Consider the following 27,434-nt stretch of genomic DNA (forward strand, 5'->3'; position numbering starts at 1 on the left):
CGAGCCGGAGAATGTGTGGCGCATTGTGCATCTCACGGATAGTCCCGATGCCGAGCTGTTGGAATTTTTTAAGAAAATGGGAGAGAGTCCTTATCTCCGAGAGTTTAATGAAGTGTATATCAGGGAGGATTTGGGCAAACGTTTAGATCGCAAATAATGTATATACTATGCTCGAATAAAGTACGAAAAATTCTCATTACAACTCAAGTGCCAACGTTGTTGTGCTGCGGAGACATTTCGCGAGAAACTACGGCAGTCAGCTCTCGGCCTCAGCAGATGGGTCATTGCGTTAGCAACTTGGCATGTGTGTCAATTTCTGCAGTATGTATTTCATGCGATCTTCATCATGGTGTCGAGCGGAACAATATTGTTTTTACTGCTCTAAACTTGGCCCTTTCGCGTTCTTCATTCACAACATCCTTGTAACAGACATGGAAGTGGTAATTTCCCGTGGATCACAACATAACCCGGCCCCCGTAGCTGATCACGCTTGGTGTAGGGCTGAGCAAACTAAAGTATGACACGATGAATTACCCATGTAAGCATAACTTCAAGAACCGAGACCCTGGTCAACGCAGATTCCAGGTCCAAATACACAGTGTAACAAGAAAAATATAAGAGCCCTTCGTGGCCCTCTGAACAGACGTGAAATCCATTCTTCATTTTACAGTTTCTTATCATTCCTCAATTCTCGAAAATGCATCTTACCAATTTTCTCGCCGCTGTTCTCGCCAGTACCGCGCTCGCCGCCCCCATCGAGGACCGCGCGAGCATCAACTTTGCCGAGATAAAAGCAGTTCAGCATAGAGTAAATGGTCTCCGTGCCTTCGTCCAGCAGATTCAGCAAGTCACCGGCGACGGATCAGTGAGGGGGGTTTCGGGCCAGTTGCACTTTGGCGACTCTCTCACCAAGTTGAACAAGGCTGCTGCACAGGCCCAGGGCGCTATCAACACGATTAACGGCGTTGTCGGAAAGGCCCTTTCTCAGTACGAGCAGAATGAGCAACACGCAAGTGGTCGTTGGAACTAGAAACTCCGGTAGTCAGGTTTGGAGCCTCGCCTGGTGCTTACCTGAAGGTTAGTGTAAAGTCTTCGAAAGTCAACTGCTAGCCACATTTGTGCATGGCTTAGACGCCTGGTCATTTGCTAAAATGGTGTCAACAGCATGCCACTCACTTTGCTTTATTACCAAAATTTGAGCAATGCACGATACCAGGGAGAACAAAATGGTTTTGTTTGGACATGGATAGAACCTGGTTTAACATGTAGAGACCACTTACATTCGAAGCTCGAAACACAACATAGGGGAACCTAGAAAGGGCAAGTTTATAGAAATCACTTCGCTGGGTATTATCTATAGTTTTTGTATATCTCCCATTAACTCTTTCCATCTTGGGCCAGCCCCCGCCGTTGTTCCATGAGAGTTTTCCCTGCCATGCTTAAAACAAAACCATCTCAACGCGCCTGCTCATCCCCACCATGAATGATTATTTCCTACTAAAATGGTCCCAAAAAGAAAACTGTCAAGCAAAAAGAAAAATAGCCAGAATTACCGTGGTTAACCTCAATATAATGATCCAGCCACGGCTGGGTTACTCTCCCGCGCTAAGAAGTCAGCAAGCAATGGTCCCAGCTTGGCTGCTTCTTTGCCACTTCCTAAAAGTGTGAAGTGGTCAACATCATCCATCACTTTGACAGAAAACCTTTCCGATCCTACCAACTTTTTCCAACCATCGCCAGTGAAATCCGTACGATCGCGAAGCAGCCAATTGATCTCGCTATGATGATCGGCCTGGAGTTCCATCTCCGGATCAGGATACGCATACCAGGCACCTTTTCGTGCATACACTTGTAAAGCATCCAACACAAGGTCGGCTGGAAGCGGTGATGGTGAGTATGTGTTCAGGACTGCAGCCATGCCATCAAAGTGCTCGAGCAACCAGTCTGGCGCTTTCCCAGAACGCCCTCCGAATCTGCCCAAGGCTTCTATGAAGCGAGACATCTTTTGTGAAGGTGGCCGCAGTCCAATTGGGTTTGGAGAATCTAGTAATAGAAGTTTCTGAACGAAAATTCCTTCATCAGCAAGTTGCCGAATAGCTTCAAAGGCGAGCACACCTCCTGCCGACCAACCGCCCAGTACCAAGTTGGGAATACCCTTCTCACAGTTCGTCCAACCTTGCGATCGGTGATTTTGGAGGATGCGGCGAACTTCGACGACTTGCCTGGCCACCATTTGAGGGACAGTGACCTTGGAGCGAATCAAGTCGAGACCGCATTTGCGCCAGGGACAATTCAGACCGTACAACACCACCCCCCCTGGAAGCTTCGACGGGAGATTGGCATACGAGGCGGCAGATCCCGACCCGTCCGGGAAAAGAATCATGATCAGTTTGGCCGTGCTCGATGGGCCACTCAGACATACAGATGTAGCTTGAGGGGCCTCCGTCGTCACGGACGGGCAGGATGTCAGAGCAGGTACAAGTTCCGGATGGTAGATGATGGTGTCATCTGCAGTGTGAATGGTGGAGTTGTGGTTTAAGGAGCCTCGAGGCCAAGAGGCTCTTTCAACGCCTAGACTCTCGTGCAGCAGAAGTTCCAGATCGAGAAGAGTCTCGCAATTCATGATGGAGAAGCTCGATATGTAAACATTGAACTTTTCTGACAAGCGAGCCCTGATTGATATGGACAGAAGAGAGTCAATACCCATGCCTGCCACAGAAGTAGATGGCAAGAGATCGTACACTGCCGTAGCGGTTTCCTCCGCGACAATGTCCCACAGGTGTCGTCGAATCTGATCGGATTCTGATATGTCGGAATCATCCGTCTCGGTTGAGGACGAAACGAAGCTTTCCGCTGGTTGGGCCATCCCAGTGTTGAGGCGATTGTCGGAATCCGTTGCGGATGAAGACGTAGAGGCATCGTCGTGGCAAATTAATCGTCGCACCTCACTAATGTTGCTGCACTCCATTAGTGTTGTCGAAGAAATATCCAAATCAAGCTCGCTCCGAATGCGAGATGAGATGGTCAGAGATAACAGAGAGTCAATCCCCAAGTCAACGAGACTTGATTCGAGCTGTAAATCTTTCATCGCTAAGCCAGTTTCTTGCGAAATGATGTCCAAGATGTGACTACTGTAAGTCCCTTTAGGTCTCGCAATCTCATCAAGGCTGCTCCTAACCTCAGAGCCATTCTGTTGAATGTGAGGGACGCGGGGAGGAGCTTCCGAGACGAATTTCATTGGTGTGCTTTTCCTTAGATTGGATCTCAATTCATCATCTTTCGAAGACAAAAGATGCTGGAGAACCTGACGCCGCATTCCAACAAACTATTGTACACGAATTGTTAGCCCAACGTCGTCCATGTGTGCCAATTCAATGAAAGGTTCGCAATCGTGTGTTGACTTGCCTTTATTCCCTCAAAAAGGCATATTATGCGATCCCCATCCAAAACAAATATGTCTCCAACAAATGTTGTCTTTTCGACAAGCTGCATTCTACAATACGCTCGATATGATTTCGAGGCACTAAAATTCTCGGCGAACCGCAGCTTCTCCCAGCCATGGTTGATGAATACTTGGTCTTTGTTGTTCATGGAATCATTGGCGTTCATAATGAAACCGGAAACCTGAGCCAAGCTATCAATCCATCTGGCATCGACACCCAACCCTCCTCGTTCCTGATCAACTTGGAACTGCACAGTTGACACCGCTTCTAGATCGTCGCTGTCTAGAAGCACCTCGGACATGCCCTTGAACTCGTCGCTGTAATCGACCAGTGTAGCGAAAAGTTTGTACGCCATACGTCGCCGCAATTTCTGGCTAGTATCCCCTGACTCTAACGACTTGATCCTTGACTTGACGAGGTAGGCATTGCGGTTCCAATCCGAAAGCCATCTTTGATTCGAGACTACTCGAACGCTCAATTTGGCATGGGGGATCGTGTGCGTGCCAGAGTCGATAACGCTGAAAATTACAAAATCGAGCGAGTTGGCAGTCCAATCAGCCTTCACATTGATTCTGAACAGGTGAGAGGTTACTCCGTTCTTCGCAATAAGTGGTTGGTCAATGTTTAGATCGTATAGCTCCAGGCGTGTGTTGTCTGAGGAAAGCTTTCGTATGCGCAGTAAGTAGTCCCCCAAAGTAAAGGCAATTTCTGCATAGAGTGACTAAAATGTGAGACGTGTTAGTAACCTAAGCATCCGTGCAGACATACAAGCTAGAAACGTACAGAAGAGCACAAACATGCACCATTTACGACATGACCACGTAAGATCGGCAACAGCTCGGCGTGGAAAATGTCAGACTCCACCGTCATTGACGAGGTATCCTGCTCATGAACCTCTTCGATCACCCTTTGGGCGACTGAGGATATGTACTTGTGCATCGCAATCTCGTCCCTACTCTCTGGCTTCTCTCCACCCGCAGCGAGGTTGACACAAAAGTCATTTCTGTAATCGATCCAGTAGTTCTTGAGATCCCACGAGTAGTGAGGAAGCTCGAGAACCTTTTTCTCGCCAGGAAGCTCACGCTGATACTCGTTCCAGTCAATGTCCATGCCCGCCAGGTATAGCGACTCGATGGACCTCATCATGGTCCTGTATCCACTGACATTCTCTCGCAACGTAGTAAGGACTGCCTCTTCGGCTCCGAGCGTCTGCTTGATCATGGTACCACAGAGTGGATGGGCTCCCACCTCAAGCCAGATTGTAGTCCCCGTCGGGTAGTACTTCCGTGCCTTTGTTAGTGCTGTGGTGAAGTCCAAGAAGTGTCGACTGGCTTGAACAAGATACGATATGTTGAAGACATTCTCCTCATCCTTTGGGACAACTGATCCTAATAGTGGCGAAATGACAGGTATCGCGGGAGCATCGAAGGTGATGCCTGCTTGTCTTGCCGCATTCGTGAACTCTGGCAACATTGGATCAACTTGACTTGAATGGAAGGCAAATGGAATGTCCAGCTTGACCGTTTTGATGCCCTTCTTATCAGCCACAGTCATCACGTCAGGCATGTCCTCCATGGGCCCTGCCACTACATGTACAGTAGGATGGTTTGCACAAGCCAGCTCAAAGCTCTGACCAGAAGATTTCAGCAGTTCCTCAGTAGCTATCCGACACCCTTTGACGATAAGCATTCCGTGTGTGTTTCGTTGGCAATGCTTTTCTAGCAACAAGGCCCGCTTTCCCACCAAATATACGGCATCGCCAGCACTGATCACCTTCGCGGCGTATAGGGCAGCATACTCGCCAAGGCTGTGGCCAACTACCGCACTGGGTTTGATTCCCCATCTGTCAAGGAGCTTCACAAGTGCAATTTGGACACACAGAAGCGCCAGGTGAGATGTAACGGCACTGATGCTGTGGATATCATCGTCCACTGATCCATCAATGAGACCAACAAACTGCGGGAACCCGTAGCTCTGAGCGAGCTGCTCAAGACGGAGAATGTCGTCGCAAAACGAAGAATAAGCTCCAAAAAGCTCTTTTCCCATACCAATGTATAAGCTTCCTTGGCCAGTGAAGGTAAATATAACGGACGGTTTCTTGCTCGGACTCGGAATGGGACTGAGAGCTGCAGGCTCCTGAGTGACAAGAGATTTCAGGCGGTCAAGCAAAGAGGGCATGTTTTCGACAGATAGCATCATTCGGTAATTATGGTGCATTCGTCTTGCTGTGGTTGTATAGGAGAGGTCGGAGAGAGCTGTTTCTGGGTTTCTCTGTACCCATGCTGCAAGCGACCGGGCGTTTCCAAGTAGGGATTTCGGCGATTTCGCTGTGATGGCAACAAGATAACCACAACTGTACCTACTGTCATGGAGCGCCTCGGGCTTTCTTGGTCCTTCCTCCAGTAGTAATGCCGTGTTTCCACCAGCAGCACTGAAATTGTTAAGGAACGCTATTCTCTTCAGACTCCTTGGGCCTCTAGTCCAGGACGTAGGTTCAGATGCGATACGTATACCGCGTTCCGTCAAGTCCAATGGATAATTTCTGTTGAGTTTCGTTTTAATACCGCAATGTGGTGGTATCTCGTTATGCTTGAGCATGAGAAGTAGCTTGATCAGTGATATGACGCCAGAAGCAGATTCAGAATGCCCGACATTTGCCTTGGCTGAGCCAATGTATAGCGGCCGAGCTGGGTGAGTTTCAGTTCGTTCTCGCCCAGGCACGAAGGCTGACAGGACAGAGCTCATTTCTGCAGCGTCGCCTGCCTGGGTCCCTGTTCCATGCATCTCTATTACGCTGACATCCAGAGGATTGTAGTTTGCTCGTCGAAGTATTTGCTGAAAGAGTTTGGCCTGGTCTTTCTCATTCGGTCGAGTGATGCTGTCAGTATGTCCACAGTGGTTGGTATTCGTGCCAACAATTACTCCCAGGATTGGATCATTGTCTGCTTCTGCGTCCTCGAGTCGTTTCAATATCACGCTACCAACACCATCAGCCCTGCAGTATCCATCTGCTCCGTCATCAAATGCATTGCAATTTCCAGTTGTTGAAAGGAAGTGACCTCTGTCTAGCCCGGCAAATTGGTTTGGGTTGGTTAATATATTCGTTCCACCAGCGACTGCTGTGTCACATTGCCCGCTCCATAAATAGCTGCAGGCTATTTGGATAGCAGAAAGACTGGAAGAGCACGCAGTATCAACCACCAGACTTGGTCCTGTCAACCGGAAGAAATAGCTGATTCTCCCGGTTGCGAATGCTCTGTTTCCACCTGGAACAAAGTAGGTACCAACATCTTGCGCTGCGTTGATATCCCGCCAACCATCACTGGTCGCCCCGAAGAAAACTCCAACTCTATCTTCTTGCGTACTAGGAGTCCTGTTTCGGACAAAGCCTGCCATCTCCATTGCTTCGTATGTTGTCAAGATAGCTAATCGTTGTGCTGGATCTGTATTCTCAGCTTCCCGGGGCGACATGCCGAAGAAGCGAGCATCAAACTGGCCAGGGGAATCTATGAAGCACCCGTGCTTGATTCGACTTGTGTTGCGTTGCTTACCGCTCTCATCGTAATGTGTGCGCCAATTGAAGCGATCACTTGGAATCTCCTGATGTACATCGCGACCAGCGCGGAGAAGCTCCCAATATGCTTCATTGGACTCTGCCGACGGGAATCGTCCGGAATACCCGATGATAGCGATCTTCGATTTCTCACACCGGCCAGCAAGCGAAGGCACAGAAGAAAAAAGTCTTGATGCGTCCTCAACTTCCACCTGAATTCCAAAACTATTGGACAATGTTGTGCAGAGGGCGGACGTGGTGTCATATGCGATCGTTATCAGTCGGCATCTATGATGCCCTGTTTGGGCGAGATGCCTACCGCAGGATTCAATCATCAAACCTAGGTCCAGCTGCTCTCTCAATACGCCATGAACTGCTTCTTGAAGGCGTCCAATGAAGTCATTGTTCGTGTCTGACGTTGAAGGCGGCAACATCGTGATACGTGGTGCTGTTGCGACCAACATGTCTACTGAAACCCCTTCCATAATCTCATCAACATCAATGGCACTGAATAAATGAGGTGCATGATATGGTGAAGAAACTTTCAGCGTCTTGGCTCTCAAACTCTTTTTGTTGGCGTTGACAAAATCTGATAGGGAAGATGGTTTGCCGCTCAGTGCCGTGACTCCAGCTGGAGCTTTGGCGCCGATCCATAGTCTTTCATGACTCCTTGCTGTCTATGGGAACGTTAGACACAATCACATGCTATGATTGATGCGACTACAAGACTGAACAAACCTTGGTAGAATCCTTAAACAAGTCCAACAACTCTTCTATGGAAGCGTCGGCCATTGGCGAAACCAAGACAGACCATATCTTTGAATCACCTTGCCTTCCATATAGAATTTCTCCAACCAGCTGTGATCTCAGGCCAGTTCTGAAGGCAGTCAAGGTAGCTTCTACTGCCAGCGAAATAAATTGTGATATTGAACGGGAACAGCTAGCAGCCGCAGCTGCAAATTTCCCTGCACAGTTGCCCAGTATGCAGGCATCAGCCGCCGACGGGTACGCCCTTCCTCCATTTCCGCCGTAATAACTGTAAATACAAGTTAGTTGTGCCCCAAGTGAACATCATTGACATGGTTTGTTCATGATGGTGATACTTACTGAATGAACTGGCCACATTGTAATACACTTAGCAAGAAGAGGTGCAAAGCTGGTTGACCTGGAGCCCCTTCCCAACTTGACACGAGGTCAAGTAGTGTTGTGAATCTGGGGACAAGCTCTCTATGTGAAGACTGGAGTGTTCCCAGGTATTGCCGAAGACGAAAGGTAACCTTCAAAAAGAAGTCTTCAAGCTCGGCATTTTGTTTCAAATGCAGCAGCCTTTGCAGAGGTTCCAGGCACTCTGAGCCTGCTAGATCGCCAAACGCGATAAGCTGCAGCTCTCCCTGCCCGACCTCTATCGAGGGACTCATCTTTCCTTTTGCAGTCCAGTCTTTTATCCACTTAACTGGACCGGAATGCATCATCGACCAAGTTTCTCACATATTGGGTAACTGGAGGAAAGTCCCGGAGCAGGTGCCCCAGCGATTATATACATATGAAACATTTTCATCGACATAATATCGCCTCTTCTCCACCCGAGGTGAATCAAAATGACGGACCCTCACTGCCAGGGCTATGGAGATCTCCATCTTGATGTTATCCTCGCGATTAAGCTCGCGCTCCGAACAGCCCCTGAGCAATTATCTCTTTTGATCGCGTGGCATTTCTTCCGGGACGGTACGAAGTACATACTCGCATGCCCATAATCGCGTAGCCTTTGCAAAGGTGGATCCGAGGACTCACTTTCGGTTCTACAATACTCGTGTTCGACGCTGCCTGCAAATGATAATTTGCAGGTCACGGACGTCGTTGGTTCGTTTAATGACAATAACTCTTTCAGCCGTATTGTATACGTATGGGCTTTCGCATACCTGTAGTGTCTTACATCTGAGTCAAGGCTAACGCACAGATCCGAAAAAAAGCAAGGAAGCTTCATGATTATCACTCCCAAAGCATTCGAGATTTGGTAAATTTACATGTAAACCTTCTTCATGCGGGATATAGGTCGTTTTTTTTCTTCAATAAAAGCAAAGCTCTTTCGTTTCAATGCTTCGCATAAAAGTAACAGCCTCCTCGAGGCGTATGGATGAATCTGTTTCTTGTGAGGAGGATTCAGAGCTTGGCGGGAACTTTTTGACCCCAGAAGCAACAACACCAAATGTGGTGCCACATGCGCGGACCCTTTCTTGACTGACTAACAAGATAATTAGTGTAAATAACGTACCAAGTCATTTAAGAATCAAACCTTGAGCTAACGAATCGGAATCCGTCCGCCGGACGCTCAACTTCGGGACACTACCGAGGGGCGATAGTCTTTAGGCAACTGGGTCGGCCACTCATGAAGTTCGTTTTCCGATGTCCAAAGTATCATATTCACACAGAGATATTTCCCAAAGCCTCCCATACTGTTGGCCCCCACAGTGGCTGATCCTTTTGGCTGCCAAGTTCTCGTCATATAAGACTGAACTTTGGTTGCCCAATTTTCACATGCATGCTGCCTTGTGCTACAAGTGCAAACCGGAGATGACAGAAAAGGGCAAAAAGAGCGTGGAATTCTCATTCGGTGTAATTGGTCTCCTCTATGCCTCCCTGGACAACAGCCGTTCTTTCCATCCCTGGTTGTCATCCAAACGTTGTCCGGGTGTCACTACTGTGTGGCGGCAGCTGAATCGGGCCGGAATTTCATCTGTGCTTTGTCGCTTCACCTTCCATGTTAGGCACACTCATTTAGTTATGATGATGGTAAGCTCTTACTGCATATTACCAAATGTAATGTCTCATTCTAAGGAAAGCCAAGCCAACTGCAACCGTTAGATCGCAAGCCGCTGATGTAGTTTCCCTGAACCAACTCTTACAACATGCCCTCGTCAGCCAAACACACAGTAAAGTCCCAAGAAAATCAGTCGTCGGCTTCTCAATGCCGGTTGAAGCTCCACAACTTCGGCGACTTCAGTCAACTGGTCCCGATTGGGCAGTTTGGCTAGGTTGGTAAGCAACGAGGGATTGAACAGGCTACCACCGCGGATCCAAAGATAGCAACGCTTGCCCGTCATTGAGCCAAGGTTGATTGCTTGGGTAATTATTATATCATCATTCCGTTTGAGCTTGGCAAAACGGAAGATATCTGACGATTTATCGGAAACAGCTTCATCCGCCCAGATTCCGTACGACTCTGATATTACGAGTTTTCTTGGCATCACTTGCTGTGACCGTCCTATAACGCTACCTTAGAACTCATACCGTAGCATATACGATACATATGGCTGGAGACAATATTTTACAATGCAATTGCCTTGCCGCAGTACAATTCATGGCATCCCATACAGCTTGGAGACCAACACCAACGAAAGCACGACTTCAAGAAAAACACCATCGCCAGGCAGGGGGGTCGGGAAGTGCGAGAGTTAGTATTCCTTGCTGACCAACCCTTCGCCGCAAATCTGCGTCTTTGAGTTTTCCGACTTCTAGCACAGCGTTTTGTGCTGGGTGGTATCATTACACAATCGCATAGATGAGGCTCTAAATGAGACCCTAGGAACTGGCGGACTTGGCCGTCTCGACCCAGCGAATCGCGACTTCGCAAGATTTACCCGTCCGAGAATGGTAAATACGTGAGGTCTAGTGTCGTCATATCGGAGAAGAATATCCAAGTAGTTCACTTCCACCGGATGAGGGTGAATACTCACGGACGGCCTGAATGGCCAAGGGCCCCTGCCCACGAGAACCGACCTTCACCTTGGCGTAGCGGCTGCCGGAGGGGTCTAATGACAGGTCAGACTCCCGGAAGCCTACAGTCAGCGTCACGTAATCCTATTTCACCCAGAGGGTTCCCCCTTCAGAGCCATGACCGTAGCCTATCTGACCAGACCTTTCTACGCTCGCGGCTATAGCTCCTAAGGAGCCATGATGCCTTGGAACCGAAATACACGTAGCAATGGGAATGGACGTCGTGAATGGCGAAGATGAAGAGTTGCCCATCACATTGAAGCCAAAAAAGTCGTGTATATTCCTACATTGTGTGTATGCTTGCAGATGTGGTTCTACATGCAGATGCTGTCATGAGTTTTTCGCCATCGAGTGATTCTGTGCATGGACCATGATGCAATTCTGTGCGTCCCATACTTATATTAAACTTTTGGTACTGCACTCTCTCACGTTCCATCCTGCATAGAACCAATTTCATGCTACCTTCCGGGTTAATACATGTTCCAATAAACAAAGGATGACACCTACCGTCGTAATCCTTCAGCCACAATCCTTGGCTCCTGAGTATAGACCATTCTATACCAACCCACCTCACCGTGCTCCTCCTTCGGATGTAAGAAGACGCCCCCGTCCAAAAGTCTCTGGGAGAGGTCAAACTCAGGGTCTACGGTACCTTGAACCAGGTATGGAGACAAGTCAACATATACAAAGAAACCAGCATTAGCCGGCACAAAGTCTATACCCAGGTTCAGTAACCCTGTTGTCATAAATTCGTAGGCCACTGCTATCTTGAACCGAGAGCTAGCCAGGAATGCGTTGTACCAGTCTCGGTCTTCCAACATTGCGCTCACAATGGCTACAGAAGCACCCGAAGGGTTGTGAAAGCGAGTTGTCATCTGGACTACCTTTAATATGAAAGGATTTCGCGTGACAACACAACCGATACGCAATCCAGCCGCCCCAAGGTCTTTGCTAAAGCCGTAGGTCACATGCAGTAGTTGATCATCAATGATTCCCGGCGCGATCGATAACACAGAAGTGAAGGGTGGAAGTTCGTCCCTGAACACTGATGATGCATAGACTTCGTCGCTGATCAAATGGATTTGGTGCCTTTGACAAAACTTCATAATCTCCGTAAGCGTTTGCCTTGGGTAGCAACGTCCGACTGGATTGTTGGGATTGACGATGAGAAGGGCTCGTATGTTTACTCCACCGACGCGAGAGGCAGCCAATGTTTTCTCAAAGGCATCGACAACTCCCGGATCAAAGGCATCCTGCCAGGTCATGTCGGCGTAAACCATTTTCAGACCAGCTTTGTTTCCGAAATCGAGTTCCAGCCGGCCATAGACGGGCTTGGAAGTCATGATAGCATCGCCGGGATCTCCTACAGCCCAGCCTAAGATTTCGTGCATGGCAGTTGCCGCGCCAGTGATTCGGATTTCGCTGCCATCTAACGGTCGAGAAGGCTTAAAATGCTCATTTAGATGCTGGGCTAGAAGCACGGGCAGTTCCACTCCGCCAGCCGTACTGTACTTGTAGGTGAATGCAGCTTGGGGTATTGAAACCTGAGAGTAGATGTAGATGTCAGTGCGGCCAAATCTACAATACAATCCGACAACAAAACCTTGTTCCGAATGCAGACTCACCCTGTCACGATTAAAGTCCTCCAGTTCCTGGTGAACGAGAGGCTAACACCAAGATCAATCAGTATGTTTCCAGATAGACTTGTTTGAGCCCCGGAACAGCTTACATTCTCAGCAGTAGCAAAGGTTACTAGCCCGTCTGGGTTCTCGTCAGGTGAATAGGTCCCTCTTGGAGCCCATCGCCACGGTAAATCGAGAGCACGAATCAGCTCACGTCCTCGGTGGGAGATTGATTCGTTCATTTTGAAAGATACTTTTTAAACGGTACATCTGGCAAGAGAGCCAAGATGTAGGAGTAGCCAGCCTCAAAGACTTTATTTGGTCACCAGATCACACGCCCTTCTCTTCCATTTGAAGTTTTCTACAACCCGTAACACATCTGTGGCGTCAATACTTCTGCAAAGGGAAAATGCTCTCATCCAGAAATGGATAATGCTCAGGCACAGGGTTCTCCGCAAGCGGGCATGGGGAGCCGTGTTCCGTATCTATACGAGCTATATTCTCCACCTGGGGCATTGGCGATTACGTATGGAGAGAGACATCAACGGAATTTGGATGTATCCAATATCGCTTGGCAAATAGCTGTTACGAGTGCCAGCCACACATCAATGGTAGCGCGGACTCAAAGCGCCGGTATTTAGGGGCAAATAATCCATGATCACCCTACCATGTTAAGGACTTGAGAACTAACGCCGTTTGCTCAGGGATCGACTCCGAAATGATATGAATGAACAAAGGATGATCATCTGGGTAAGATGTCAACAGAAACTAACATTATATACGGGCTACTGCTATGTTCTAGATGTTCTAGGAGCTAAAGCAATCTGCGAAGTCTCTACATAGCAGCGGTCTGGTATCCCTTTAGGGCGGCCACCAGTAAAGACTCTCGGTGATCCGTTATCACGTCTATCAAGACAGACTTGTAAATACATTTAGATCCAACTGCACGTTGCACAGCAATGCCCACCATGTCCTCTCATGGCAAAAGTATCTTCTTGCGGCACTCGTAGGCTTTAGAACAACCACGAAACAAGCGCATACAACTTGCGGCCCCAACTGCCATGAGGTCTGGCCTCCTCCCGCTCTTTCTGGCGAGCATCATATCTAGCCTTTTCCTCTGCGACAGTAATCGCGGGGACACCGGTGATAAGATCAGCATCCGCTGCTCTCACGTATGAAGTCTTGGTGACGAACTTGTAACCCAAGTACATAGCCAAGTAAATCGGGAGGCCAATGTAGCCCAGGATAAATTTCTTATAGTCAAACTCATCACCAACAAAGAGTTCAGCTCCTTTGGTGATTATAAGGACTGTAAGGAATGCCAGGGCAATGTATGATCCCATTATGCCAAACGGCGCTCTGTAAGCAACATAGGCAGGATCGACTCCTTGAACAGACTGAGCCCGACGGAACCCGATGTGGCATAGCAAAATAGACATCCAAACCAAAAGACCTATAGAAGTAAGTGACGGTACATGTGGGGGGCTCAGAGGAAGTATTGACTGATCTTACCGAAAACAGTTACGCAGCTTGTAAGGTAGCCGAAGACTTTGGCACCGCTCTGTGCAACGGACATGTATGCCAGGCCACATGCCAGTATGCAAACTATGACAGACACCCAAGGCACCCCGTTTCGAGTTGTGCGAGCAAGAAATTTAGGACCTTTTTTATCTACTGCAATACCGTATAGTCCTCGAGAAGAGATGTAAAGGTCCGAGTTGGCTGCCGAAAGAACGAAGAGAACTATGCACCCGTTGATGACATGGTCAAGACCCCTGACGCCAGCGAGCTTGACAGCTACAACGAAAGGCGAGGCGGCGGCAGATTTTTCAGCCTTAATCGCGAATGCAAGCGCCTTGGAATTGTAGGGGATCACCATGCCAAGGAAGAAGACAGACAGAACGTAGAAGAAAAAGATGCGATAAAAGCTCAAGCGAACAGCTCGTGGCATGCTCAGGCGGGGATTCTTGGACTCGCCAGCCGTAACGGCCACAAGCTCAGTGCCTGTGAATGCATAAACGGCAGTTACCATGGCAGACCAGACCCCCAGAAAGCGGCCAGCGTCTCCTTTTGCCTTGAACTCCGCGAATGGGCCGGGATCGCGCCAGTATCGAAAGCCTGGTCGATCACCAGACGGACCACCACCGACGGCAAGAATGAAAAGTAGGAGGATAATGCCTACCATGGTAAGCACTTTGAGTATCGATAGCCAAAACTCCACTTCGCCGAATGTCCGTACGTTGACGATGTTGATAAGAATGATCCCAACGAGGGCAACAGTGATGAAGACGGCTGGGTTGACGCTGTTGCCAACCCAATACTTCATTACCAGAGCAAATGCGGACAGCTGATTAGCCGTACCAATCATGTATTTGAAGCAATACGTGTAGCCTGTTGCGAAGCCAAGTGCCGGGTCGACGAAGCGCGTGGCGTAGCCGCCGAATCCTTGCGTCAAGGGCATGTAGGAGACCATCTCGCCCAGAGCGGTCATGATGACAAAAACAATGCAGCCTACAATTATGTAGTCTATAAGTACTCCGGCAGGGCCTGACGAAGCTAGGGCAGAGCCTCTGTATCAGTTCAGTTAGCCTCCGTGTTGGATCATTAAAGATATGGTGAAGTGTTGGCGAGTATTCTTACGTTCCAATGAGTAAACCCGTTCCCATCGCGCCACCAAGAGCAATCATGGTCATGTGGCGAGTTTCCAGTCTCTTTTGGAGCATATGCCCCGACGTGTCTTCAAGACTGGCATTTTTTTCTGTCAGTTCGATGTCAATGTCCTCGTGCTGAGTGGCACTCGGCTGAGTGCCGATCTTAGTGTCGGGCATGTTCGTATTTTGTCTGTCTCAAAGATGTTTCTCAGAATCAGGAGGAACCTTTTTTTGGCAGAATGGAAGAGACTGCTGAGAAGGATCAACGATGAGGCATGACTGACGAGCATTTATACCCACATTCGATATCGTCAAGGTGGCCCATGTGGCCATGTCCCCCGCATTCTTGTGGTATGTACATGTATTATTGAAATAAGAAGGTTGCGAGGATCGTGGTTGGTGTAAGTCGTTTATTTTCATCCAACCAATTTGATCCGACCCGCATCTGTTCAACCCCAACTTGTTGGATCTACTTAGCTAGCAACAAATGAGTCCACTCCCAACTTTGTACGACGAAGAACGTAGACCAAGACTACTGGTAGCTAACTGCACAATCCCTGCGCATTTTTCATGGTGTACTGAAATAAATACACCAACAAGAGATGGCACCATCTATGTTAGGAAGTTGCTAAACGTATCACTCCGCACAAACGATGAGGGAAAAGCGCCAGACAGTTTGCTCCTTTGGCTCCAAATACGCTTGGCCTATATCGACCGTCCGACAGCCGGCCGGATATCTCCTTGACAGTCAAGTCTATCCTGACAAATTGGGTTTAGCCCACATTCCCAATTTGGATAATGCTGGATTTGAACGGCGTCAGGTGCGGGGATTCCATGTGGACTAGGCCAACGTTAAGAGGGCCGCTTTTTAACCTTACTTTTATTAATGCAGCGCGGAGCTTACAACTTATTATTACCCACGCCGAGTGTCGGCATCACTCATCTTGGCTGCTTGACATTTCATCAAATATCAATTGGATAATTACGGTGGCGTTTCGGTGGCTGATTCAACGGCTGAGCACCACAACACCGCAATCCGGAGTTCGTGTCCGTGCGTTCAACGGCTTCCAACATCCAACAGACTGGGCATGGCCCTGCTTCATCCTCGGCCGCTCCAGACTGCTGTTACGACAACACGAGCTCGTTCAATCCAATCCGCGGCGCTCGGAAGGCGGGTCATCGGATAAAATCCCATGTGCGGTAGCCCGCTACAAGAAAGCGTCCGGCATTGAAGAGTTGAGGATGGCGTGAGGATCCGAGTCATGAGAATAACTGGTCGCTGGCAGGACGCGCCTTCCACGTACAGCCAGATCACCAGACAGCTTCAACTGTGTATTGGTGCCTCAGGCTTACCGTTAATTCAAGTTCCAAAGCTGGGTGGTATTTCGGGTCATCGTAGGAATGTTGATATGACTCCCTAATGTGAGTCTGCGCCTAACAATGCAGGGAGATAATTTTACGTTCATCGGCCTCAGCGGCCAAGTCGACTTAGATATACAAGCAACAAACAAGCTTGTCAGATCCCATGTCATGCGGAGATACCGACGTCAGCAGAAGTCATCGAGCCCGAAAGAAGAGGATTCTCAGCTACGTGTCGAGGACAAGTGGTTCCCAGACTCATGTTCTGCTGAAGATTTCCCATCTTTGGCAATTTTCCTTACATGGACATTTCTCCAACCGAAACGACTTGGTTAGACCTTTGGACAGCAATTAGTTCAAGAACCAAAACCCCGGCAAGGCAAAACATAGCTACCAGAGAACAACAGTCAACGTCTGCATATCACTCGACATCTTCTGACATCCGGACGTGGTTAGATGGCGAGATTGACCCCTTTTCAAGTCTCCTCATAAATATGAATCAGCGTTCACTTGTTTTGCTGCGACAAAGTAAGTTCTTACTGTGAGCTGTGATCCTCTCCGGTGTTCCTCGACATTTCGGTCAACAGGACGCTCATCCATGATCTTCCAGATGCATCATCACCCCTACGAACTTCAGTTCATGCAGATCCTAGTGGCATCTACAAAAGAATTTGCAGCAAGGATCCGGCCTGGTTGTTCATGCATCTCTATTATGCTGCTCGTCGCTTTTCACAGTCGTCAAATGGATTTGACTGTGAAGCTACGAAATATCTATTGCAGTCCGAATCTGCTGTCAGTCACAGCACAAGGGAATCACCTTACATGATTGATGACTCAACAATTGCGACAGTAGCATGCCTTGCAAATATAGAGGTATGTGCGTACGGGGCATACGATGGGACAATGCTTTTTCCTTACCCTGAATACTGACCCCCTCGTAGAATCTGAATGGTGAAGCTTCGACTGCCTACATCCATATGGGCGGTCTGAAACGGATGGTACAAATTAGGGGTGGTTTGCCGAAACTAGGAATGCAAGGCATCCTCCGCCGCATGGTCCAGTGGTGAGTTCAAGCGGTCGTACAAATGGTCTTCGATTCTGACACTTGAGAAAGGTCAGATTTACTTACCAGCTTGAACTTGGAGACCGTCCCTCATTTTTCACCTACTCTACCTGAAAATTCGTTTGAACTATGGCATTTTACTCCCGCCCCTGTACAAGATAAATATCACCTCGTGACCAATCCAGAATTGGCAACCATCACAACCCAGAAGCATCATATTATTGTCAGTCACGTGTTGATCTCTCTTCACCAACTCGCAACTTTTCTTAACTCGGTAGGTGATGGGCTGCTACCATGGGATGCTTCTTATCCCGATAGGGTACATGAAATAGAGTACAGCATAGCATTATCCCTCTATGGTGACCATGTTATTGCTGAAAATGACGACAAAGTCGAAATCGGGCACTTACTGCTCCAGGCGGCGCTCCTACATATCTACACAAACTTGCGACAGACACCAGTGGGTGGTACAATTCGAGATACCCTTCTGTCCCGCTTGAGAGCGTTGTTGAGCAGTATGGATCTGGCTCATCACTCCAGAAGGTTCCCCGCTGAGATGGTCTGGGTCTTAATCATTGGCATCTCTGCGGCTGTTGGTCCTACTCAGGCCAAATTTCTGCATGAGGCTCGGCAAGTATGTGTCAAAAGCCAGACTAGAAGTTGGATAGAGGTAACCGATCTACTTCAAAGCATGCCAGCGTTACTCGATGCGTGTATGGCTACATGCGCAGACATGTGGCTCCGCAGTCAAAGGGACGAGAGCGGCTGTAAGTTTGACAAATGAAACTTCAGTACTTGAGCCCGTCAAGATGCAACTTTGCATTGAACACATCTCTGCCATTTAACGTGTTCATGCTGACGAAGCCCGTCTAAGAACGCATCCCCCGCAATCCAATCCACACACTTGCCGCCGTGTTTCCAGCCCCATACTGATTGAGAGAAACGCAATCTGCGCTTTAAGAGAATATTCCGGCGAGACGATGGGATAGGTTTCGCTTGAATTTCCATAAAACTAACGCGGCTTTGATAAGAATATGTTATGTAGATACAATATGTACCATCAAAGAACAGGCACAGCAACGCACATTCGCTGTTGAACCCGTCCCAGCTAACCTATGCTGGACAACACGGCGCAGAATATTGCAAGCTGTCAAGCGGCCCGTTGACCCAGCCTTCAACCGTTGAAACTATATACTCCATGAAAGAATGCAAGATCACCGCGGCTTATCAATTCCCCCTTACCCGGAGTCCTTTTTCGCATGTGTAGGCTACTCTGTGTTGTCCAATAAACTACTGTCCCGTCTGTGTAGTAGAGTTGACAACTTTGGGCATCCTCAATGGTGCATTTTTGCGCAAGTGCGTGCCAATAAGATGATCAAAAGACGGTGCCTTCTCAACACGGGGGTTATAAGGTGCAAAATCCCAAAGATAGCCCAGTGTACGCAGAATTGAGGTCGCATGGTATGAGACAGCATCGCCATCCGAGTTGCGACCCTTCTGCTCAACCGAGGCTGACACCCACGGAGACACAAGCCAGGTTGGCATACGACCACCCAGACGATTGAACTTGAATGTGTAGTCTTGACCGGTAGGCGTAGTCTCCGTGTAGGTCAGATTATCCGGCCGCGTAGCTTGAGGAGGGTGGACGTGGTCGTGAAAACCGCCCGTTTCGTCAAACGTGATTATCCACATAATCTCGTTCCACTGCGGACTTGCGCGCAGCGCCTCGTAGACATCCTTGATTAGTTGCTCGCCGTCTGAAACGCGCCCTTCTGGATGCATTGAGTTTGTGCCCAAGCCACAGCACGAGGGGTTGATGTAGGCCAAGTCTGGGAGTTTACCGCTGGCAGCGTCCTTGTAGAAGCTGTCCATGAAGACGATCCGGTTCGTGTTATTGCTGTCATACGTCCACTTAAACCATCGGGCGTCTTGTATCGACGTATCAACCAGGTAGTCTTTCCACTCCCGGCCCAATTCAGTTGCCTGCTGGAAGATGGACTTTTGTTCCATGGTGTTGTAGCCAAAGTCGTTTTTACCCTTGCCAGCGGAAGTGCCAGAACACAGAGCCACGCGGTTGGGGTTTGTGGGCTATTGCTGATGTTAATCATTGTGAACTTTCCCAGCTTCTTAGAAAGACTTGAGGGCAGGAAAGGACAGGGATACGCACGCCAGGGATGTCAGAATGCCAGTTGTTGAAAACAACATAATTCCGACTTAAGCTAGTGATAACCGGGATCTGCTTCTCAGTATAATAATTGAGCACTTCCCTCTTCAGTACCTCTTCTTTCTCCTTTCCACTGTAGAGGCGGCGCTGCTCTGTCAGGAAGCCCTTCATGTTAGGGTGTAGCTTGCCAGCCTCAATCGCCTCGTTATCAGGAGTAAACGATCCGTAGAATTGAAGGTTGTTTCCGGAAAGGGAGTGGTTTGGGTCGTTGATAATAGAGTCATAGTCACAGGCTTCGGCACAACCCGAGCCCTGGTCAGGCAGACTGATATTGAGGGGATTGCAGTATGGTCCTGTCTGGATGGGGTTATCCAATCCGGGGATGGTCTGGCCTCCCATCAAGTTGTCAAACGAGCGGTTCTCCATAACCATGATAACCACCGTCTTTATCTTGTTTCTTAGATTCATGATGGAGGCCGAGGATCCTGAACGGTACGACACCCCAACGTTCGGGGACGCCACCGTCGCCGTCGCCACGGCCAAAACAAGGAGAATATTCCGGTGCATTATGAAGACAGGACGATGGAAAGCAACATTGAGTACCTTTGGCGTTTTGCGGGCAGTTCTGTCTGATACACTTTCTTATCTACTAGTCACGACAGCCTCTCTTATTATACTTGAGAAGTCACCACGCATCCAGAAGCACAATTTTTTATAGACGGCCAACGATATTGCGCAAACTGAGCATGCCTTCCATACTTCCCGCCAAGAACGGACATTATAAACGTTCAACTAGCTACAATGAGAGTAGCGTCCTGCATTGCAGTGACATGGCAAAAAAGTCCCCCCGCGTTGCTCGGTGGCTTGATCTGGTAAGAAACATTGTCAAAGCTCTGATTTGTTGCATCCCCTCTCACTTGACCATAACATGCAGTCAGTATGCAGGGATCTGACTGCCTTGTAACGCATGACTTATACTCCAGTCGTACGGGTTGTTATACGCCTCTTATACCCCGAATTGTATCGCTGCGATGGCTTTACCCCCGGCCGTAAAGATGCAATTGTTACGTGATCTTGAATGTCTGGATAGTCTCTTACTGTCTGTTTCTGTTCACGGAGAATTGGAAGAAGAGCAGCGGGTAATCATCAGGGATAATGCGCCTTTTAGCTGAACCCTGATACACCACGGTGCCGAAATACCCGATGTCACCTTGCGTATGGACCCTGCTGGTCAGGGGATCTACATTTTCTCGGCACTTCAGTTGAAGAGTTGCGCCGTATGCAGCCATCTTAGCCAACCCGTTGCTCGATACTAATTCGAGTGCGGTGCGTGGATGGCACCGAATAAGCTTAATGGGTTATGCAGAGGACATGAAGCCCTACAGATATTCATAGACTTATAACTCTGCATTTCTGCTACGACTTAGGGTGAGGCGATTGTATTCTTACCGCCTCCTTGCTTGGCAAAACCTCGAAACTAACCAAATACTGAGCCAAGACACCTACTCACGCTCGACGATGTGTATCTCACCGACGTATCCCCCGAAGACACATGAGTAACCCGGACAATCCAAATCGTCACGAACTTGCGCTCCCTCGCATGGTATCTCTCACTCTCGACAGGGTAGGTCCCAAACTCCTCACTCATACAAATCGCCATAGTCGTCCGAACCACTCTTCCCAGCTTGAGGGTTCGTGACCTTGATACCACTTTCCATCCTCTCCAGTGTTATGATATACCCCTTGTGGTTGCACCAACTTCTTGCCATCCGGACAGCATTGAAGATTTCTCGACCATTCAGCTCCCACAAGCTCAATTCTTGTATGTCCTTGTCATCAATGAACTTGTCTGGGACTTCAACAGACTCGTCTCCAGTCGCTTCACTTTCAGGAAGACTCTTGACACGCTCAGCTTCCGGAATGCGGTCCAAGAATCGACGCCATACCTTCTCCCTGGCTTCCTTGCTAAGAGCCGGGAAGAGTAAGTGGAGGCTGACCCGGCTTCGGAAGGCAGTGTCAATGGTCTCGTAGAGATTCGTCGTCAAGAAGATGATGCCTTGGAAATACTCTAGCTCTCGGAGGAAAATACTGACAAGTTCGTTGCGAACAATATCACCTGGATTTCTGGACGTCATGAACACGTCTGCTTCGTCTAGAAGTATGACGGCGTTCCAGTCGGTTGCCATTTCGAATACCCGTTTGAGGTTCTCGCCTAGCGATACGGCACTGATGCCCAAATCTTCTGCTTGTAGATGGAAGAGTGGACGATGGGTGTGGTCTGCGACAGCTTCTGCCGTCAACGTCTTGCCCGTGCCGGGAGGACCAGACAGAAGAACGATGAGACCTTGACCCTTTCCGACAATGACGTCGTCCACAACTGGCGGCGATGCGGTGATGCTCGTCCCAGAGGTAGAGCTAGAGCTATCAAACGCGGCATTACGTCCATGACTCTCAACAAACGAAAGAACCAGGTCTTTTTGTTGAGCATCATATACCAAGTGTTCGTATGCCTTGTCATTCCACACCATAGGCTCAATGTCCTCAATATAGAAGTTCACTATTGCCAATTAGCTCTCTGTGCTCAACATATGGGACTTCGTAAGACTCACTCCAGAGCTTGTTCTTCAATGCATATCCCCCAATCAGACCCGACATGTATGCCAGGTCCTCCGGCTTCTCAAGCATGAAGTTCTTATTCTCCAGAATCTCGGCATCCGTAAGACGACGCCTTTTAAGTCCAGTGGGCTGCTCGGCAGGTGTCGCTTCTTGTGCGTCAGCGAAGTTATGGACTGCTAGGGTCACGTCATCCCCCATGGCAATAGCGTTTCGTCGTGCGGCCTTTGCGCGCTCAATGCTTGGGTCCTTGTACTCTCGTAACCCCTTGGTGGAGTGATATTTGTGATAACCAACAACATCGATTAGTATACGGCCAGCAACATTGTGCTTCTTTATATCACAGTCTCCACCCTCGGATTCGAGAGCGATGCCATCGTACTGACAGTACTCTAGACTCTGAAGATCCAAAGCTCTCTTTCCTCTTGAGATCAGACGCTGGAACAAGGCGTCCTTTTGGGGGTGAAACTTGAGCGGGTAGAACTGCATCTCAGAAATTGGCTTCCCGTCTTTAAAATAGGGTATGCCCATGCTGATGGTCTGCCAAACGAACTCTGAGCCGTTGAAGGAAAGGATTTTAGCTGTGGCGACCAGGGCCTCGACCTGCTTGATAGTCTTGTAAGTAACGCTTTGGACCTTGCACAGCATTTCGGAGTTGAGTCCATAGCTGTAGATGGCACATCCGGGAGGGAAAAGGGTCCACGCGCTCTTAAAGTCCACCAAGCCGGTTTGCTGAAACTTCTTGTGAGTGAATCTGAGTTCGCCAAACATTTCATCCATGATGTTCAAGAGCAGCTGCAGATACGGCTTGAGTACCGTTGCGTTCTTCGCGGTTGTTGCCAGGTTCGCGATCTCTTCTTGACAGAACCACAAGTCTTGGAAGGGTTCCGAGAAGGTTAGTTTGTATTCTGTGTCAAGCCGAGACCCCATCTTGTTCCTCAGAATCGGCTTCAATTCTTCGACAAGTGTGGGATTCTGTACTTCGATAGACCAATACTTCAAGGGCCATATCCCTCCGATACACGGCTTCTCCTTATCCTTCACTTTGAAGACTCTGATCGCAACGCCGTCGTATTCCCGTGCCGCCGAGGTGGATAGTTGCCTTGGCGGTTTGTTCACCCAGACATAAGTACCGGGCACAGATCTCGGACCCTCATAGAGAGTCTTGATGGACGCATTTAGGCCGAAACACGGGTCTAATGAAGGTGGTGCCTGGGAATCATAACCGCTGCCAGACTTGGAATGAAGGGCAAGGACCTTGTCCACCTTATCCCCCCGAATCCTGTCTAGAACACCCATGATGGCTGACTCTCCAATATGGACAGGGAGATGAGGGGAGGGAATAAGATTTGCAGGTTAAAACAAGAACAGGTATTTAATTTTCAAACGGAAAGTGCAGCCTTAAATGTACAACGACATTGGCACATTAATATCCCGTGTGGTGTAAACTCTTTTAGCCACTTCCAAGCCCTCCGGCACGCCGAGAGAATATCACACATGCAACCTAGGACTCTCTGTCCTGTGCTCCAGTCCCTCAGATAAAACAGGCCGCGGCCAACTCTTGGGATGCCTAGCACGGCAATCGAGCCATTCGGATCCACTAAACTGGCCTTCCCGGCAAGCATTTGTCGGAAACCAGGGGCCGGTTGACGCCGTCGCGAACCATTGGCAAGCCACTCTCAGGTGGAGGAGGCTTATATGCTTAGGCAGACGGGATCTTGCTTCAGCTAGGCACAACTCCCATGTCGTATTTGAGTGTCCTTGTGAGGCAACCAAAGTCCTAGACAAGGTGTTTTTCTACTTTGTTTCATTTTCTGGCGGACAATGATGGATTGTCGCCTTGGCAGCACGAAAATCCTGCATTCACATCAAGCTAGCTTGAGCTCTCAGCCTCACTTTCACAAACTCTGGTATTGCTGACTGGTTGAGGGGGAGCGCCACTACTGCATGCCCAAAGCTTCATGTTGGGACTAGCGTTTGTAAATGCAGAAGTTACAGATGGCACAATACAAGTGGTGCTGCATATGTCGTCTGCAAGGCCAAGCATCGGGGGATCAAGTGCTCCGTACAGGCGTCGAAGATCCCAGTCCGCACAGGCTGAGATCTAGTAAATTCCCAATAACAATGACGAGCACTAACACAGATACTTCCCGTTATTCTTGTCTCTTCGTGAACCCTATTTTATGACGTGGAACCACCTGACCCCAATGTTTCGTCCTTGGTTTGCCTGAGAAAGGGTATCAATGCCGATCCTCCAGTCCCTCGAAGATCTTCATCCTTTGCATCATGCACACCGTTTGTACTTGTCCCATTTTCAGCCATTTCTGCTGCCTGGCGCGCAGGTTGCACAATGTATTTCGAGACCACGGCGATGTGTTTGCCTCGCCAGAGCCGAAGCTGCTTCAAGCAATTATCGTATACATCCACCAATACCTGGTTCTGCTTGTTATTGCTTACAAAAACTCGGAGCGATGTCAATTTCGATACGAGGTTGAGAAAGTCTCTATGCTGTCGGGGCATGTAGGCTCTCATTTCCTGGTTGGTCATGTCAGTCCATTGACTTGAAGCCGGCAGAGTCCTTCAATCCACGTACCTGGAAAAAGGTCTCCTTTGCATCCTCGGGTTTCTTGTGCTCTACTCCCAACACGAGGTCCAAGAACTGAAAAAATGCACTTTGCCCTGCTGTGCCTGCAATGCATTTTACTTCTTCCTCGATTCCGTTGCTTCTCTGGAATACTACCCCACGAGGCAAACCTTTGTCTTCATTGCCCACCCCCGCGCCAAAATAGGGCCTAATCGTATGATAGAAATGCTGGGCATCGAGGACGGGATACATTTTGGGTAAATGAGCCCCCATGCGCGCAAGTGTCTCTGCAGATTCGTTGAGGGCCTTGATCACAAATGCATCATTAGAGTCGTCGGCTGCCGCAACCGCATTGAGAAGAAGAGAGACCAACGGACCACCCTCAGCCTCAATAAGCACCGGGACGTGGTAGAATGCATCTTCGCCTCGTGTTCCTGTAAATGTAGCCATTGACTTCATTTGCCCAAGGTCTGGAAATCCGCCTGATGCACTTCCACTGCCACCAATTGCAGCCCAATTCCACAAGCAAAGCCCTGCGTAGCTCAACACCGGTTGTAGACCAAGATGGTCGCAGACATGAAGAAAAGGGTCGGCGAGCTGTGGTGGAATCTCTCCCAATGGCTTTCCATCTGCAGATCCAGCCCATGTGTAACCATGAATAATAAAGGCCAAGGCCACGTATGCTCGTCGGTACTGCAGCTCCGTTACCAATTTTGTGCCATCCAGGATTGGTAATCGCCGCACTTTGTCCCCAATCTCATGGGACCGTATATCTTGGGGTAATGTGCCAGAAATATCGTCCCAGGCAGCGAAATAGGAATTGGTGAACGATTCAAGGGGTCGCTCATCGGAAAGAAAGCCAAGTGACTTGGAGAGGCCAAACTTCTCTAGGTTTGGTATTTGAGCAGACATTGTACTGTATAATCAACTTGGAGCGAATAAAAAGACTAAAATTTGGAGACTGGTATCATATCTTTGCTGAAGTATATCGCCGGTCTACCAATGGTTCGTGAGCTAATTATATACTGTAAGCCAATGCTGGGAGTCGCCGTTACCAATCTGAGCATAACGCCAGCTGGGGTACATATCCACGCCCTTGCCGTGACAGTTTTGACAACCTTAATAACTCCCTGCTTGTGGGTCAGTTGCACTTAACCTTGCTCAATTCCCGTATCTAAGATCCAGATACGGATGATAGATCCATCCAGTATACACTTGTTTCGTAAAAGTGAGGTCGACGTCGTTATGCGGCACTCTTTTCCACCACAACAGCCAGTAACTCTCTGTAAAACCGCACATTGATATTCGTCCTGCACCGCCTTCACCTTTTCCACAACTCAGTTCTCGAGATATGATGAACACTTCGTCTACGTTTTTGATGTGCTAGGTCGAATTCGAGGCCGACCTCGTCACTTTGGTCGACCTCTTGGTCTCGCAGCTCGGACTGGGGTAGATCGAACGGAATTCGTAGCGACCGTGGCAATAGTGCTACTCGTCGTGCTAGAATTTCTGGTGGTCGTCCTCTGACTTCGCCTTGTACCAATAATGCCTGTTCTTCCTCCAATAACTCTTCGAACCCTAGCCCTAGATTTGACCACATTGTTAGAACTTTCAGGTACCACCTTAGGCGGTACGAAAACATGATCCTCCAAAGTCTTAGGACCTTTCGTCGCCGCTCGTGTCCGACCACGGCCGTGGTGGCCACCTTTTCTAGGCTGTACTTTGGCTCTCTCACCAGCGCCATCAACATTTTCATAGCTTGCAGGTACTACTTTACGTTTCGCCCGAATCAAAACCTCGAGGCGGGCGTTGGGAAGCACTCTCCAAGGCGTACAGGTTATAAGTGCGGCTTTATCAAGCTTTGGCTTCTGCTCCGAAGGAACCGTCGTTATGGCTTTCGACTTCCTGAGTTTTCTTGCTGTTTCGTTCGTATAGCGTGCTGCAATTTGGGTGGCGGGATTCCAGTCATTCAAGATGGCTGCAGTCTCCTGTTCCAATAACTCGTACGGTCGCTTCCGTTGGGATCTGGGACGCTTGATGGACTCCTCTGGAGTCTCGTTTGATGTTTGGACAAGGTTCCGACCCAGACGACGACGGTAGCCTTGAAGAGGAGACTCAAGTTGGTCAACTAAAGTGCCCGCCTCCTGTGCTATCTGTGTTCCAGGCGTCGTCGGGCTGGGAATATCTGCAACCGATTTCTTGTGGCCGACAGATCCTGCTTGCCCTGATATTCCCAACGAGAGTCGCATCTCTGCGTAATCATCTTCATTCATCTTGAAACTTGGTTCCTCAGATTCAATGGACTGGATGAGAGTATTTCTTCGGTCCACATCGTCCGGCTCGACTGAGGATGATCCCTGGATTAGATCTTGACTCAGCAGGTCCTCTGCGGAGCTGAACGGGGATGGAAAATAGGCTTCTTCATCCTGATCCAAGGGCTGATCATGCAACAGTCTTTCAAGATCAAACTCGAATTCTGACTCTTGTATCCCATCGGTGTCGCTTAAATTGGAAGGACCGATGGGTGATGATTCCACGCCACCTGCCTCGTTCATAGCCGGAGCCGTAGCTCGTTCATCCTCCATTCTTGCACAGGGCGCTGCTTTTA

At 49.0% G+C, this 27,434-nt stretch overlaps 11 protein-coding genes across 11 annotated transcripts in view; 3 read left to right on the plus strand and 8 right to left on the minus strand.

The window, feature by feature from the left end:
• The window catches only part of VFPPC_10345 (hypothetical protein), a gene marked incomplete at both ends in the record, with an annotated part of 507 nt that extends 465 nt beyond the window's left edge, over positions 1-42 (plus strand). Inside the window, one exon of the mRNA XM_018288732.1 lies at positions 1-42. This exon is cut by the window's left edge and continues 465 nt beyond it. Within this exon, the coding sequence (XP_018136760.1) occupies positions 1-42 (42 nt within the window).
• Positions 43-697: 655 nt separating this feature from the next.
• On the plus strand, positions 698-1,030 carry VFPPC_10344 (hypothetical protein; the record flags this gene model as incomplete). Its single annotated transcript, XM_018288731.1, has 1 exon — positions 698-1,030. The coding sequence occupies one exon, from the start codon at positions 698-700 to the stop codon at positions 1,028-1,030; it is 333 nt and encodes a 110-aa protein (XP_018136759.1).
• Positions 1,031-1,564: 534 nt separating this feature from the next.
• VFPPC_10343 (polyketide synthase) lies at positions 1,565-8,414 on the minus strand (the record flags this gene model as incomplete). Its single annotated transcript, XM_018288730.1, has 5 exons — positions 1,565-3,325; positions 3,466-4,164; positions 4,227-7,673; positions 7,735-8,032; positions 8,104-8,414. The coding sequence occupies 5 exons, from the start codon at positions 8,412-8,414 to the stop codon at positions 1,565-1,567; spliced, it is 6,516 nt and encodes a 2,171-aa protein (XP_018136758.1).
• A 2,859-nt stretch (positions 8,415-11,273) lies between these two features.
• VFPPC_10342 (pyridoxal phosphate-dependent transferase, major domain-containing protein) lies at positions 11,274-12,634 on the minus strand (the record flags this gene model as incomplete). The annotated part of the gene is made up of 3 exons (XM_018288729.1): positions 11,274-12,314; positions 12,396-12,437; positions 12,500-12,634. The coding sequence occupies 3 exons, from the start codon at positions 12,632-12,634 to the stop codon at positions 11,274-11,276; spliced, it is 1,218 nt and encodes a 405-aa protein (XP_018136757.1).
• Positions 12,635-13,405: 771 nt separating this feature from the next.
• Positions 13,406-15,220, minus strand: VFPPC_10341 (dicarboxylic amino acid permease; the record flags this gene model as incomplete). The annotated part of the gene is made up of 3 exons (XM_018288728.1): positions 13,406-13,845; positions 13,905-14,962; positions 15,033-15,220. 3 exons carry the CDS (start codon positions 15,218-15,220, stop codon positions 13,406-13,408), a joined length of 1,686 nt encoding a protein of 561 aa, XP_018136756.1.
• A 1,178-nt stretch (positions 15,221-16,398) lies between these two features.
• VFPPC_18262 (hypothetical protein) lies at positions 16,399-16,575 on the minus strand (the record flags this gene model as incomplete). Its single annotated transcript, XM_022429904.1, has 1 exon — positions 16,399-16,575. The coding sequence occupies one exon, from the start codon at positions 16,573-16,575 to the stop codon at positions 16,399-16,401; it is 177 nt and encodes a 58-aa protein (XP_022285086.1).
• Positions 16,576-16,704: 129 nt separating this feature from the next.
• On the plus strand, positions 16,705-18,454 carry VFPPC_18263 (hypothetical protein; the record flags this gene model as incomplete). Its single annotated transcript, XM_022429905.1, has 5 exons — positions 16,705-16,930; positions 17,013-17,275; positions 17,344-17,465; positions 17,517-18,232; positions 18,330-18,454. The coding sequence occupies 5 exons, from the start codon at positions 16,705-16,707 to the stop codon at positions 18,452-18,454; spliced, it is 1,452 nt and encodes a 483-aa protein (XP_022285087.1).
• Positions 18,455-18,755: 301 nt separating this feature from the next.
• Positions 18,756-20,196, minus strand: VFPPC_14761 (phosphoesterase superfamily protein; the record flags this gene model as incomplete). Its single annotated transcript, XM_018292529.1, has 2 exons — positions 18,756-19,553; positions 19,633-20,196. The coding sequence occupies 2 exons, from the start codon at positions 20,194-20,196 to the stop codon at positions 18,756-18,758; spliced, it is 1,362 nt and encodes a 453-aa protein (XP_018136755.1).
• A 1,073-nt stretch (positions 20,197-21,269) lies between these two features.
• On the minus strand, positions 21,270-23,541 carry VFPPC_10340 (AAA family ATPase; the record flags this gene model as incomplete). Its single annotated transcript, XM_018288727.1, has 2 exons — positions 21,270-22,186; positions 22,239-23,541. The coding sequence occupies 2 exons, from the start codon at positions 23,539-23,541 to the stop codon at positions 21,270-21,272; spliced, it is 2,220 nt and encodes a 739-aa protein (XP_018136754.1).
• An 882-nt stretch (positions 23,542-24,423) lies between these two features.
• Positions 24,424-25,738, minus strand: VFPPC_10339 (Indoleamine 2,3-dioxygenase subfamily; the record flags this gene model as incomplete). Its single annotated transcript, XM_018288726.1, has 2 exons — positions 24,424-24,777; positions 24,836-25,738. The coding sequence occupies 2 exons, from the start codon at positions 25,736-25,738 to the stop codon at positions 24,424-24,426; spliced, it is 1,257 nt and encodes a 418-aa protein (XP_018136753.1).
• A 409-nt stretch (positions 25,739-26,147) lies between these two features.
• On the minus strand, positions 26,148-27,411 carry VFPPC_10338 (hypothetical protein; the record flags this gene model as incomplete). The annotated part of the gene is made up of 2 exons (XM_018288725.1): positions 26,148-26,410; positions 26,562-27,411. The coding sequence occupies 2 exons, from the start codon at positions 27,409-27,411 to the stop codon at positions 26,148-26,150; spliced, it is 1,113 nt and encodes a 370-aa protein (XP_018136752.1).
• Between the last annotated feature and the right edge of the window lie 23 nt (positions 27,412-27,434).

Source organism: Pochonia chlamydosporia (genome assembly GCF_001653235.2).
Source record: "Pochonia chlamydosporia 170 chromosome Unknown PCv3seq00010, whole genome shotgun sequence".
NCBI classification, from domain to species: Eukaryota; Fungi; Ascomycota; class Sordariomycetes; order Hypocreales; family Clavicipitaceae; genus Pochonia; species Pochonia chlamydosporia.